Raw genomic sequence first — 14,323 nt, forward strand, 5'->3', positions numbered from 1 at the left:
CTATCCGGTCTTCATTACTGTATCAGCCTCCTGGCTGACCTCCCTTTCATTCATTCATTCAATAGTATTTATTGAGTGCATATTGTGTGCAGAGCACTGTACTAAGCACTTGGGAAGTACAAGTTGGCAACATATAGAGACGGTCCCTACCCAACAACGGGCTCACCGTCTAGAAGGACTGTGCCTCCACTCCAGTCCATACTTCATTCTGTGGCCCGGATCATCCAGGCCGTGTTTCCCCACTTTTCAAGAACCTCCAGTGGTAGCCCATCCGCCTCCGCATCAAACAGAAACTCCTCACTTTGGCTTTAAAGCAGTCAGTCACCTTGTCCCCTCCTACCTCAACTCACTGCTTTCCTACTTTGCTGCTGTTCTGTCAACCTTCTCACTGTACCTCGATCTCATCTATCTTGCTGCCGACCTCTCGCCCACATCCTGCCTCTGGCCTGGAATGTCCTCCCTCTTCGTAGCTGACAGACAGTTACTCTCCCCTCTTCAAAGTCTCATTGAAAGCCTCCTCCAAGAGGCCTCTATATGTTGCCAACTTGTACTTCCCAAGCGCTTAGTACAGTGCTCTGCACACAGTAAGCGCTCAATAAATACGATTGATTGATTGATTGATTTCCTCTTCTCCCACTCCCTTCTGTGTCACCCTCACTTGTTCCCTTTATTCATCCCCCTTCCCAGCCCCACAACACTTATGTATGTACCTGTAATTTATTTATTCATATTAATGTCTGTCCCCCTCTAGACCATAAGATCATTGTGGGCAAGGAATGTCTATTATATTGTTATGTTGTACTCTCCCGAGCACTTCATTCCTTCATTCAATCGTATTTATTGAGTGCTTACTGTGTGCAGAGCACCATACTAAGCACTTGGGAAGTACAAGTCGGCAACAAATAGAGACGGTCCCTACCCAACAACGGGCTCACAGTCTAGAAGAGGAAGACAGCAACAAAACAAAACATGTAGACATGTAGACAGCACTTAGTACAGTGCTGTGCACACAGTAAGCATTCAATAAATATGACTGACTGTGCCTCAGTTACCACATCTGTAAAATTGGGCTTTGAGCCCAAAGCTCCATTCATTCATTCAATCGTATTTCTTTAGCACTTACTGTGTGCAGAGCACTGTACTAAGCGCTTGGAAAGTACAAGTTGACAACATATAGAGACGGTCCCTACCCAACAAGGGCTCGCAGTCTAGAAGGGGGAGACAGACAGCAAAACAAAACATGTGATCAGGTGTAAAGTCATCAGAATAATGTGCCAAGTGGCACATGGACTGTGTCCATCTGGATTGGCTTGTATCTACCCCAGCGCTTATGGCAGTTCTTGGCACATAGTAAGTGCTTAACAAATAACATAAAAAAATTACTTAAATCAGAAAACTGGGGTCTCCTTGGAGCCAGGCCCCACTTGCTCCTCAAGAGTCCAAGGCATTATTGCTGAATTGTACTTTCCAAGCACTTAGTACAGTGCTCTGCACACGGTAAGCGCTCAGTAAATACAACTGAATGAATGAATGATTGGCTAAAGGCTGTAGAAAATGCAGAACTGACCTGGTGGAAATTCTGGGCCGAGCTGGAAATTGGTCCATTTTCACGTCTTAAGACCAGTACTGTCCATGCAAAATTTCATGTGCCCACTCACCACATTTTGCCTCCGACCTGTAATGCCCTCCCTCTTCACACCCGATAGACGATCACTCTTCTCCACCTTTAAAGCCCACTGTTGGGTAGGGACTGTCTCTATATGTTGCCAACTTGTACTTCCCAAGCGCTTAGTACAGTGCTCTGCACACAGTAAGCGCTCAATAAATACGATTGATTGATTGATTGAAAGATTATTGAAGGCAAGAGGCCTTCCCTGACTAAGCCCTCCTTTCCTCTTCTCTCACTCCCTTCTGTGTCCCCCTGGTTCTTGGATTTGCACCCTGTATTCACCCCTCCCTCAGGGCCTCAGCACTTAAGTACATATCTGTAATTCATTTATTTACATTAATGTCTGTTTGCCCACCCCTCGGCAGGGAACATGTCTACTAATTTTGTTATATTGCACTCTCCCAAGCTCTTAGTACAGTGCTCTGCTCACAGTAAGCGCTCACTAAATATGATCGATGTGATTGAAATTTCCCTTGAAACTGCTGGGAAAAATAGTCCCAACAGCCAGGAGGACATCAGAGCATATCCCACAGATGAAATAATGCCCTAGCCACTGAACCTCTCAATCAGTCACACTCACTGGACCAAACTGGGACTGTTCAGTATTGGTTTCAGCTTTGAGTAGGGAGCTCTTTGGATATAATTTGGCAAGAAATGGCCCCAAAATCATTTGGATCTGTTCACGTCCACAAAGTGAAAGAGACACAGCGAGTGCTCAATAAATACAATTGAATGAACGAATGGGTTTGTAAACAAATGAAAATAGGTACCTATGTCCTTTCTATTGACAAGTTCATTGTTCTTTAAAGATTCCCAGTAGGTAGGAGGTGGTAGTCTTTGCCCTGGATTCTTGAGGGTGCCACACTAGATGAGGGCCCCAAAATGGGCACGGAGGGGTCTTCTTGGCAGAGGACTCGGCCAACTTATGCTTGAAAGGCGTGAGGTTGGTGATAATTCCTTAACCATATTTTCCCAGGCTGTCTCCAGGGTGGTTACCCTGGCCATGACTGGTTCGTGTCTTCTGTATTTATGATCATGTCAGGGGACAAAGAGAGGACCTTTAAATTTCTCCAGTGCTTCTCCCGACTTCTAACCTCTGCTTTCCTCTGGTTGCCACGGCTGCACCTCTGGGTAAGACTGCCAGCGTATTTTTAAGGGCTGGTTTGAAATTTCCCAAAAAACAATTGATCAAATTCACTGAAATCCGACGAGAGATTTTTGTTTGTGAATGAACACATTTGGGTTTCATTAAAGTCCCTTAGTTGACCGCTGGCCTCTGGAAAACCCTCTTGGAAAATATAGATATGACATTTGCTCAAATGGTTGGCTTCCCATCTGAAGGGAACAGAATAACAGGGAAACTGATGGGAATGACAGGATTATTGAATTTTAAAGTTAGCGATGAAACAGAATTTTATTAGTGGTGTTAAATTCCGGGTTTAGGCAGAGGAAACTATTGAGTGACCAATTTTTTATTATTGGTTTGGGTAAGTTCATTCTTTTACTGATTAATTTTGCAGTATTATAAAATCATTAGGAAATATAAAATATTGTCATGTTATACCAAAAACCAAACTAATTTTAGATAAATTTGGGTGATCAATATGTATCCAGTTCTGAATCCCAACTCCCTAGTTTGGTCCTGAGACAGATTATCACTTTATTTTCTCCCCCTTTCCATGTGCATACTGATATTTCTCTAACTCATGGAAATCTGATTGTCATTTGTAATCAAAGACACTGAAAAATGCGGCCATTTTAATGCTGTTCTTTTGAGATAACTGTGGAACCTTCAAGCTCTTTTTTGTTTTGTTTTGTTTTGTTTTGGTCAGAACTAGTTGCTAAGTATTTATTAACTGTAAATTGGGTCAGCCTTCTGACAGGCTTCTCAGCCTAAAAGATTGTCAGACAAACGGTTGATTCCGAAAAGCCCATCCATCGCTGAGGGCAGATTTCACGCTTCCATGTAGAGGAACAGAATGGATATGGGCATTGTTCCCCATGCAGGCAAAGGCCTTGACTTTTCTACTTCATCGGGGAAACAAACCAAAGAACCACCTCTTTTACTAATGAATCATAATAGGAAAAGACCACTATTTCTATTAGTTTTCCATCCTAGTTTTCTATTTATTTTTTGTTTTAACAGTTTGTTGTCAGAGCGCCGTGTCTGCTGTAATACTGCTCCTTTTCTCTAGATGCTACTGAGTGGGGAACAAAGATTCAACTTTATATAGCAATACAGATATCCCCAGACCATGTAGTTTAAAGCTGAAAAAGGTTACCAAAAAATTGTTCTCATTACAGTAAGGTAACAATTATTTCCCCCAGTTTATATTCCTGTTGTTTTCTACTCACTGGAAATATGAGTCAGACTTCCTAGAAACTCATTAATTTGTCCAGAAGAAACGACTTCTGATGTCTTTAGCACAACACCCTTAGCTGAGGAAAACTGGTACTCCTTGCATGTTAGGAAACAGTCTAAGATACTGGGAACCCAGCTCTGTGAAAAGGGAATTGTGTGAGACAAATTTAATTTCTTTCGGTAACAGAGTGAGAGGCCATATAGACGATGGGAAAGGAATAGATGTAGTCGATCTAGTATGGATTAAGGTTCCCAGATATCCTGATTTGGGGAGGATTGTCGTGAATTTGTGGCAATGTCCTGCCATCCGAAAAGCCTTCAGTGGGACCCACGTTGCCGACTTGTACTTCCCAATTGCTTAGTACAGTGCTCTGCACACAGTAAGCGCTCAATAAATACAACTGAATGGATGAATGAATGCCTTACCTTAGGCAGAGGAAGCCCAAAGAAGTCCTTAAAAACTGTATCAATGAGAAGCAGTGTTGCCTAGTGGATAGAGCACGGCCCTGGGATTCAGAAGGATCTGGTGTTCTAATCCCAGCTCTGCCACTTGTCTGCTGTGAAACCTTGGTCAAGGCACTTAACCTTTCTGTGCCTGTTACCTCATCTGTAAAATGGGGGTTAAGATTGAGCCTCATGTGGGGCATGGACTGTGTCTAAACTGATCAGTTGTATCTACCTCAGCGCTTCGTACAGTGCCTGGCACGTGGTAAGTGATTAACAGATATTTAAAAAAGCAAAACAAATACCATTATTATCATTAGTAGATGAGATCTTAAGAAGGCTCTAGGGAGGGGAGAGTGGTGGTCTGTCATATATGGAGGAGGAGGGAGTTCCAGGCCAGTGGGAGGATTTTTTCATTCATTCAATAGTATTTATTGAGCGCTTACTCTGTGCAGAGCACTTTACAAAGCACTTGGGAGAGTACAGTACAGCAGTAAACAGACACATTCCCTGCCCGCAACAAGCTTAAAGTCTAGAGAGGTGGAAGACAGGCATTAAAGTAAATAAATAAAATGCAGAATATGTCCATAAGTGCCTTGGGGCTGGGAGGAGGGGAAGAACAAAGGGCAGCACTGAAGGGAGTGGGAGAAGAGGAAGGGGGGAATGTGGGAAAGTGGTCAGCATCAAGATGGACAAGGTTGGGGCACAGTGGGTGAAGTGATGCTAAAGTGTGCTGCGCAGTATTGCTACAGGTAGGTGATCAGTGAAGTGAGGTAGGAGGGGGCGAACTGGTTAAGTGCTTTAAAGCCCATGGTTAGGAGTTTCAGTTTGTTGTGAAGGTGGGTGGGCAACCACTGGAGGTTCTTGAGTGAAGCAATATGAAGTGAATATTTTTGTAGAAAAATAATCGAGGCAGCAGAGTGAAGTATGGACTGGAGCGGAGAGAGGCAGGAGGCAAGCAAGGAGGCAGATGCAGTAGTTAAGGCGAGATAAGATAAGTGCTTGGATCAACACAGTAGCAGTTTGGATGGAGCGGAAAGAGTACTATTGTGAAGGTTGAACCGACAGGATTTGGTGACAGATTGAATATGTGGGTTGAATGAGAGAGCGGAGTCGAGGATAATGTCAAGGTTTTGGGCTTGTGAGACAAGGAGGAGGGTAATGCTGTTTAAAGTGATGGGAAAGTCGGGGGGAGGATGAGATTTGGGTGGGAAAATGAGGAGTTCTGTTTTAGAAAGGTTAAGTTTGAGGTGTTGGTGGGATATCCAAGTAGAAATGTTCTGAAGGCAGGAGGAAACACTAGCATGCAGAGAAAGAGAAAAAACTGAGCTGGAGATGTAGATTTGGGAATCATCTACACAGAGATGGTTGTTGAAGCCGTGTGAGCGAAGGAGTTCTACAAGGGAGTGGGTTTAGAGGTAAAATAGGAGGGGACCCAGAACTAAACCTTGAGGGACTAGGGGGTGGAAATCAGGGGAGGAGCCTGTGAAAGAAACTGAGGATGAGCAGCTGGAAAGATGGGAGGGGAATCGAGAGGGGACAGTGTCAGCAAAGCCAAGGTGAGATAATGTTAGGTAATGTTATGAATTTCACTCAAATGTGCAATGGTTGAATCAGTTCTGGTCTGAGAATAAAATCTGCCCTGGTTGGTGAATAGTAAATTTGAGACCCTCCTCAAAATTAGTGCATCTTCACAAAAAGAGCTGTGAATCGCACAATCTAATTTAATGATTTCCAAAGAAACTGGTTTAGGAGGACCAGGTGTTGCTTGAATGAAAATTCTAAATTCTAACTAAAGAGATGGGGACTTTAGGTGTAGCTGTTCTCCCGCTCAAGATGGAGGAAATGAAATCCACATACAGCCTGCCTCCTTACGGGAACAAGAACAAAGCGAGTACCAGGACACGGCATTGAAAAGTCAGATATTGAGACCAGATCCCAGGATCAGAAATAGGTGGAATCAGTGCCTGGCGATGTTTAACCTGGGCCATAAAATTTCTGGCTGGTCTTAGAAAACGGAGTGGCTGGAAGAGGAGTTTCTGCCCACGCTGAAGTTTGTGGGTTTTTTTTCTCCTCTGCACATCTTGTTTTGCTGCATTCAGTGCTTCCCGTCTTATCTCGTGCTTCAGTTTGTCGTTACAGTCCCCACAGATGGTTTTCTTAACCATAGCCTGTTACACAATGGCAATTCAAGCAGCAAGGCAAGGAAAGGTCTTAGGTAAGTAAGTGTGTGAAGGTGGCCTTTCAAGATATTTGAATATGTCATCATCAATTTTCCTTTTGCTGCAGAGACACCTACCTACCGACGTAGCAGAGTCGGGCATGCATCCACTGTATTTCTGCAGCGCTCACGGCATTGAGATGTTGCTTAAAGCTGAAGTGCCTCTCGTCTTTTCGGCTTTCCAGATGTCCGGCTTCACGCCCTCTCAGGTAATATGGCAAAGCCACGTCAGAGGTAACTTTACACCACCAAAGCTGGGATTTAAAAATCACGCTATCAGGCTAATCAATTATGTTGTGCGTTCAACTGCCTGGAATTATTGTATTAATTATTAGAGATGCAGCGTCGACAGAGAAAAGCAGCTGGGAGTCAGAAGGACCCGGGTTCTAATCCCAGCTCTGCCCGTTTTCTGCTGTATGACCTTGGGGATGTCACTTCACTTCTCGCATCTCAGTTACCTCATGTGTAAAATGGGGATTAAGACTGTGAACCCCATGTGGGACAGGGACTGTGTCCAACCTAATTAGCTCTTATCTTACCCTGAGTTTAATACAGTGCTTGGCGCACTTTCATTCATTCATTCAATCGTATTTATTGAGCGCTTATTGTGTGCAGAGCACTGTACTAAGCGCTTGGGAAGTACAAGTTGGCAACATTCATTCATTCATTCATTCAATTGTATTTATTGAGCGCTTACTGTGTGCAGAGCACTGTACTAAGCGCTAGGGAAGTACAAGTTGGCAACATATAGAGACGGTCCCTACCCAACAGTGGGCTCACAGTCTAGAGGACACACAGTCTAGCACACAGTAAGTGCTTAACAAATACCGTTTTTGTGTCCAACCTAATTAGCTTTTATCATCCCCCAAGTTTAGTACAGTGCTTGGCACACAGTAAGTGCTTAGCAAATACCGTTTTTTAAATGTCAATGACTCGTGTCTATCTCTCCTTATTGCCAAAGAGACCACATTTTTACGCTTCAGTTTGAGAAGAAATCGAACAATCTCTACTTTAACTCTTTCTACTGTGTTCTGAGCCTCCCTGAAGGGTCAATGTCCATTTCTGGATTTCCTTAGCCTGCTCCATAGTTTTACTGGCTCCAGACCTGGGTCAACTCCTTCTAGATCTAATAACCCTAGAGTGAGTGCACTAAAAATGACTCCATGGTGGAAGGTATCCCCTTCTGGTCAACTACTTCTTCCCCCGCTCAGCATGTCACCTGGAAATTAAGGACACTGTAGAGGTTGGGCTGCCTCAGTCGTAATTAATGAGTGCTTATTATGTGCAGAGCACTGTACTAAGCACCAGGGAGAGTACAGTATGACAATGCATATTGTTATATTGAACCATATAATTATATACATGAATGTACACATATATGTGTATATAAATATATCTGTACATGTACACATATATGTAAATATATACATATGCATACATAATAATAATAATAATAGCATTTATTAAGTGTTTACTATGTGCAAAGCACTGTTCTAAGCACTGGGGAGGTTACAAGGTGATCAGTTTGTCCCACGGGGGGCTCACAATCTTAATCCCCATGTTACAGATGAGGTAACTGAGGCCCAGAGAAGTTAAGTGACTTGCCCAAAGTCACACAGCTGGCTAGTGGCAGAGCCGGGATTTGAACCCATGACCTCTAACTCCAAAGCCCGGGCTCTTTTCCACTGAGCCACACTGCTTCAATCAATGAGAGAGTTGAGTCGAGAATAATATATACATATATATATATATATATAATCTGTACATAATAATAATGATGGTATTTGTTAAGTGCTTACTTTGTGCCAGGCATTGTATTAAGCGCTGGGGTGGATACAAGCAAATCGGGTCAGACACAGTCCCTTGTCCCATGTGGGGCTCACAGTCTCAATCCCCATTTTACAGACAAGGGAACTGAGGCCCAGAGAAGTGAAGTGACTTGCCCAAGGTCACACAGCAGACAAGCGGCGGAGCTGGGATTAGAACCCATGACCTAATCACTCCCAGGTCCGTGCTCTATCCACTATGCGTGAATACAGTTGAATGAATTAATGAATACGTGGAAAGTATTCTCGTTTTTTTATTCACATTTTGCTCGCTTTTACTGAAAACGGAAGTGTGTCTAGACTATAAACTCCTTGTGAGCAGGAAATGTTTACCACTTCGTTATATCATACTCTCCCAAACATTGAGTACAGTGTCCCGCACACAGTAAATGCTCAATAATCAATCAGTGGTATCTATTGAATGCTTACTATGTGCACAACGCTGTTCTAAGTGCTTGGGAGAGTACAGTATAAGAGAATTAGGAGACATATTCCCTGCCCATAATGAGCTTACAGTCTAGATGGGGAGACAGACACTAATGTGAAATTCTATATATGATTGACTGATTGAGTTAGGTATACTTTCTTCTCGTCTTCCCCATTAGATTATAAACTCCTCAAGGACAGGGACAGTGTCATCTACTTTATTGTGTGTTCACAGTGCTCTGCGTACGGTCAGTGTGCCCAGTACACTGCTCTGAACAAAATTCCCCGATAAATGCTGCCAATGGTAATGAGTATGGAAGAGTAAAGATTGCTTAGAGTGGGGGCTCTGTTCTGCTCTTTACACATTAGTAATTTTCATTTTTAAATTAAAAGCACTGACTTTTTTCTGACCTACATCTCAATTTTTAATGCAAACATGGCTTCCTCCTAGAAACCCTAAAGTGAAACAATAGTATCACGCCTCTAATGTGTTCACATAATCCTTTCTTTGCGTTGCATTACCATTTTATTTCCAATAATAATTCTTCAATTAAGTTTGGAAATGGCTTTTAACACACCTAAATGTAGAGGTGTGAAAGCAAATCTTATTCCATATCCCGTTCAGTGTAATCTAATTGGAAACACTGCTTTTCAACATTGTGTATTTTTAGACATTTAGGGATGTGTGATTAGCCCAGGATTTGTGCTTATAGAGCTAAATGAAATGCACTGCTCTGTAGAGAAAAAGTAAGAGATTTCGATTTGGAAATTAAAAAAAGCAGAATTAGCCGGAAATTAATTTCTCCTTTTCTGGTGCTCTGCTGTCTTATTGCCACAGAGCTTTTTGAAGGGCAGTGGCTCTTTTCACTGAAGCCCGTCTTGTCTCATAGAAGTTGCAGCTGAATGTTAAGTGGAAAACAGAAGCAAGGATCTGAAGTTTGATTTCCATTTTACAAAGCTCAAAAGGAAAGAGTCCCTTTTCATTTAAAAGACTCTGACATTTTCCACCTTCTATAACAATGAAGAAATCTGAATCAACAGAGTGGCATTCCTGGCTCCATTAGATCAAAAAACGCATTAATTCAGTGCAAACACAGAGAAGCAGCATGGTCTAGTGGAAAGAGCACAGGCCTGGAGTCAGAAGGACCTAGGTTCAAATCCTGCCTCCACCACTTTGTCAGCTGTGTGACCCTGGACAAGTCATTTCACTTCTCTGTGCCTCAGTTACCTCATCTGTAAAGTGAGGATTAAGACTGTGAGCCTCTTGCGGGACAGGGACTGTGTCCAACCCAATTTGCTTGTTAGTACAGCACCTGGCACATAATAAGTGCTTAAACAAACACCACAATTATTATTGTAGTTATTGCTTAGCTTCCTGGGAAGGAAATTAGAAACCCCCAGAAGCAGGCCCAGAATCTCTGAAAGATAGGGGTTAAGAAAGATTCAAAAATTGTGCAGGATATGTTGTCCCATTTAAAACTGACCCCCCATTTAGTGCCATGGGCTTGAAGGTATTTACATATAATTCTATTTGTTCTGATCAATCAATCAATCAATCAATCATATTTATTGAGTGCTTACTGTGTGCAGAGCACTGTACTAAGCGCTTGGGAAGTACAAGTTGGCAACATATAGAGACAGTCCCTACCCAACAGTGGGCTCACAGTCTAAAATCATCATCTTCTGATGATTTTGACACCTGTCTACATGTTTTGTTTTGTTGTCTGTCTCCCCCTTCTAGACTGTGAGCCCATTGTTGGGTAGGGACTGTCAATAAATATGATTGAATGAATATAAATGGGCATGTTGTATAGCAGTTGTTCATTCTTACAACCCACTCTTACCTAGACCCCCAAGATGTGGAGATGACACTCATTCCCTTGGAGTACTCCTTTGCTCCCACGGCTTCAGTTACCAATATTGTGCAGATGATACCCACTGTTGGGTAGGGACCGTCTCTATATTGCCAACTTGTACTTCCCAAGCGCTTAGTACAGTGCTCTGCACACAGTAAATCAATAAATACGATTGAATGAATGAATGATACCCAAATCTACATCTTCTCCCCTGATCTCTCTCACTCCAGGTTCGCATCTCCTCGTGTCTTCAGGACAACTCTGCTCGGGTGTCCTTCCATCACCTCAAACTTAACATGTCCAAAACAGAGCTCCTTAACTTCCCTCCCAAACCCTCTCCTCTCCCGAACTTGCCTGTCGCTGTAGACTGTGAGCCCACTGTTGGGTAGGGACCGTCTCTCTATGTTGCCAACTTGTACTTCCCAAGCGCTTAGTACAGTGCTCTGCACACAGTAAGCGCTCAGTAAATACGATTGATTGATTGTAGACGGCACAGCTGTCCTTCCCGTATCACAAGCCCATAACCTTGGCATAATGTGTTGACTCCGCTCTCTCATTCAAACATATCCAATCCATCACCAGATCCTGTCGGTCTCACCTTCTCAACATCGCTAAAATCCTCCCTTTCCTCTCCATCGAAACCACCACCACTTTAGTACATTCACTCATCCTAACCCACCTAGATTACTGCATCAGCCTCTTTTCTGACCTCCCAACCTCCTGCCTTTTCCCACTTCAGTCCATACCTCACTCTGCTGCCCAGATTCTCTTTCTATAGAAACGTTCAGGATATGTCACCCCACGCCTCAGAAATCTCCAGTGGTTACCTATCCACCTCCGTATCAAACAGAAATTTCCCTGGTTTTAAAGCGCTCCATCATCTTGCCCCCTCCTACCTCACCTCCCTTCTCTCCTTCTACAATCCAGCCCGCACACTTTGCTGGTGCTAACCTTCTCACTGGCCCTTGTTCTTGCCCGTCCGGTGGTCAACCCCTGGCCCACGTCCTCCCTCTGACCTGGAATGCCTTCCCTCCTCGAATCCATCAGACAATTACTCGCCCTCCCCGCCACTTCAAAGCCTTACTTAACACACATCTCCTCCAAGAGACCTTTCCAGACTAAGCCCCACTTTTCCTCACCTCCCACTCCTTTCTGCGTAATCCTGACTCGCTCCCTTCACTCTTCCCCCCCTCCCTGCCCCACCCCACTTACGTAGCTATCAGTAATTTTATTTACTTATATTGATATCTGTTTGCTTGTATTGCTATCTGTCTCTCCCCATCTAAACTGTGAGCTTGCTGTGGACAGGGATTGTCTCTATTGCTATATTGTAAAGCAGTAGCTCTTAGTACAGTGCTCTGCACACAGGAAGTGATCAGTAAATACGATTGAATCGAATGCACGAATATAGACTGTGAGCCCACTGTTGGGTAGGGACTGTCTCTATATGTTGCCAACTTGTACTTTCCAAGCGCTTAGTCCAGTGCTCTGCACACAGTAAGCGCTCAATAAATACGATTGATTGATTGATTGAATAATAATAACTGTGGTACTTCATTCATTCAATCGTATTTATTGAGCGCTTACTGTGTGCAGAGCACTGGACTAAGCGCTTGGGAAGTACAAGTTGGCAACATATAGGGACGGTCCCTACCCAACAACAGGCTCACAGTCTAGAAGGGGGAGACAGAGAACAAAACAAAACATATTAACAAAATAAAATAAATAGAATAAATATGTACAAATAAAATAGAGTAATACATACAAACATATATATAATACATACAAACATATACAAGTATATGCATATAACAAGTATATGTAGAGAAGCAGCGTGGCTCCGTGGAAAGAGCACGGGCTTTGGAGTCAGAGGTCATGGGTTCAAATCCCGGCTCTGCCAATTGTCAGCTGTGTGACTTTGGGCGAGTCACTTCACTTCTCTGGGCCTCAGTTCCCTCATCTGTAAAATGGGGATTGACTGTAAGCCCTCTGTGGGACAACCTGATCACCTTGTAACCTCCCCAGCAATTAGAACAGTGCTTCGCACACAGTAAGCGCTTAATAAATGCCATTATTATTATTATTATAACTATACATACTTGTTAAGCTCTTAATCAATCAATCATATTTATTGAGTGCTTAGTGTGTGCAGACCACTGTACTAAGTGCTTGGGAAGTACAAGTCGGCAACGCACAGAGGCGGTCCCTACCCAACAGTGAGCTCACAGTCTAGAAGGGGGAGACAGAGAACCAAACAAAACATATTAACAAAATAAAATAAATAGAATAGATATGTACAAGTAAAATAAATAAATAAATAGAGTAATATTTATGTGCCAATATTACTATGTGCCAAGCACTGAACTAAGCGCTGGGGTGGATACAAGCAAATCGGGTTGGACGCAGTCTCTGTCCCATGTAGGGCTCACAGTTTAATCCCCATTTTACAGATGAGGGGACTGAGGCCCAATGAAGTGACTTGCCTAAGGCCACACAGCAGAGAAATGGCGGAGCTGGGATTAGAACCCATGCTCTTCTCACTCCGTGGACTGTTCTCTATGCACTATTCATTCAATCGTATTTTATGCCACGCTGGGTAGGGACCGTCTCTATATGTTGCCAACTTGTACTTCCCAAGCGCTTAGTCCAGTGCTCTGCTCACAGTAAGCGCTCAATAAATACGATTGATTGATTGATTGATTGATGGAGTGATGTGTTTGCTTCATCCCCCATTTACAGTTTGATTCTGTGGGGGACAGGGGAATGTCTCACCTCTTGACCTTGTAATTACCTCAGCACCCAGCACGGTACTTGCACGTGGTAGTGCAGCGGCACGGGAGAGAGTCAAGGGCGGAGATTCGGGTTTACCGCGCGGAAGGAGGCAGTGGTGAAACAATTCCACGTTTTTACCAAGAAAACTCTATGGATCCACTGCCAGAACAATGGCAGATGGAGGTGGGGTGTCCTGGGAGAGGTGTATCCATGGCGTCGCTATGGATCAGACACGACCCGACAACGGAAGACAACGACTGAAGGAGTAAATGACACCGTCTCAGCCTTGGTAAAGTTACCTAACAAAGGAGACAGTAATGTAAGTCAATGCACGTACCATGGGTGAGTGAATCAATCAATCATCAATCGTATTTATTGAGCGCTTACTGTGTGCAGAGCACTGTACTAAGCGCTTGGGAAGTACAAGCTGGCAACATATAGAGACCGTCCCTACCCAACAGTGGGCTCACGGTCTAGAAGGGGGAGACAGAGAACAAAACCAAACATACTAACAAAATAAAATAAATAGAATAGATAGGTACAAGTAAAATAAATAAATAGAGTAATAAATACGTACAAACATATATACAGGTGCTGTGGGGAAGGGAAGGAGGTAAGATGCGGGGGATGGAGAGTAAATAGTTGTAAAAATAGACAGAAATGAGTAAGCTATCAATCCGTGGTATTTAGTGAGCACTTACTGTGTGCAAAGTACTGTACTAAGTGTTTGGGAGAATATAACGGAGT

General features: G+C 43.3%; 1 protein-coding gene across 4 annotated transcripts in view; it reads left to right on the plus strand.

The window, feature by feature from the left end:
• Nucleotides 1-14,323, plus strand: part of TBC1D32 (TBC1 domain family member 32) — a 323,193-nt gene that overhangs the window by 288,715 nt on the left and 20,155 nt on the right. For all 4 annotated transcript variants that reach the window (XM_038761204.1, XM_038761221.1, XM_038761231.1 and 1 more), the window contains 2 exons: nt 2,646-2,800; nt 6,765-6,905. In XM_038761204.1, coding sequence (XP_038617132.1) covers nt 2,646-2,800; nt 6,765-6,905 — 296 coding nt within the window. The remainder of the gene's footprint in view (nt 1-2,645; nt 2,801-6,764; nt 6,906-14,323) is intronic.

This window comes from Tachyglossus aculeatus, chromosome 2 (assembly GCF_015852505.1).
Source record: "Tachyglossus aculeatus isolate mTacAcu1 chromosome 2, mTacAcu1.pri, whole genome shotgun sequence".
Lineage (NCBI taxonomy): Eukaryota > Metazoa > Chordata > Mammalia > Monotremata > Tachyglossidae > Tachyglossus > Tachyglossus aculeatus.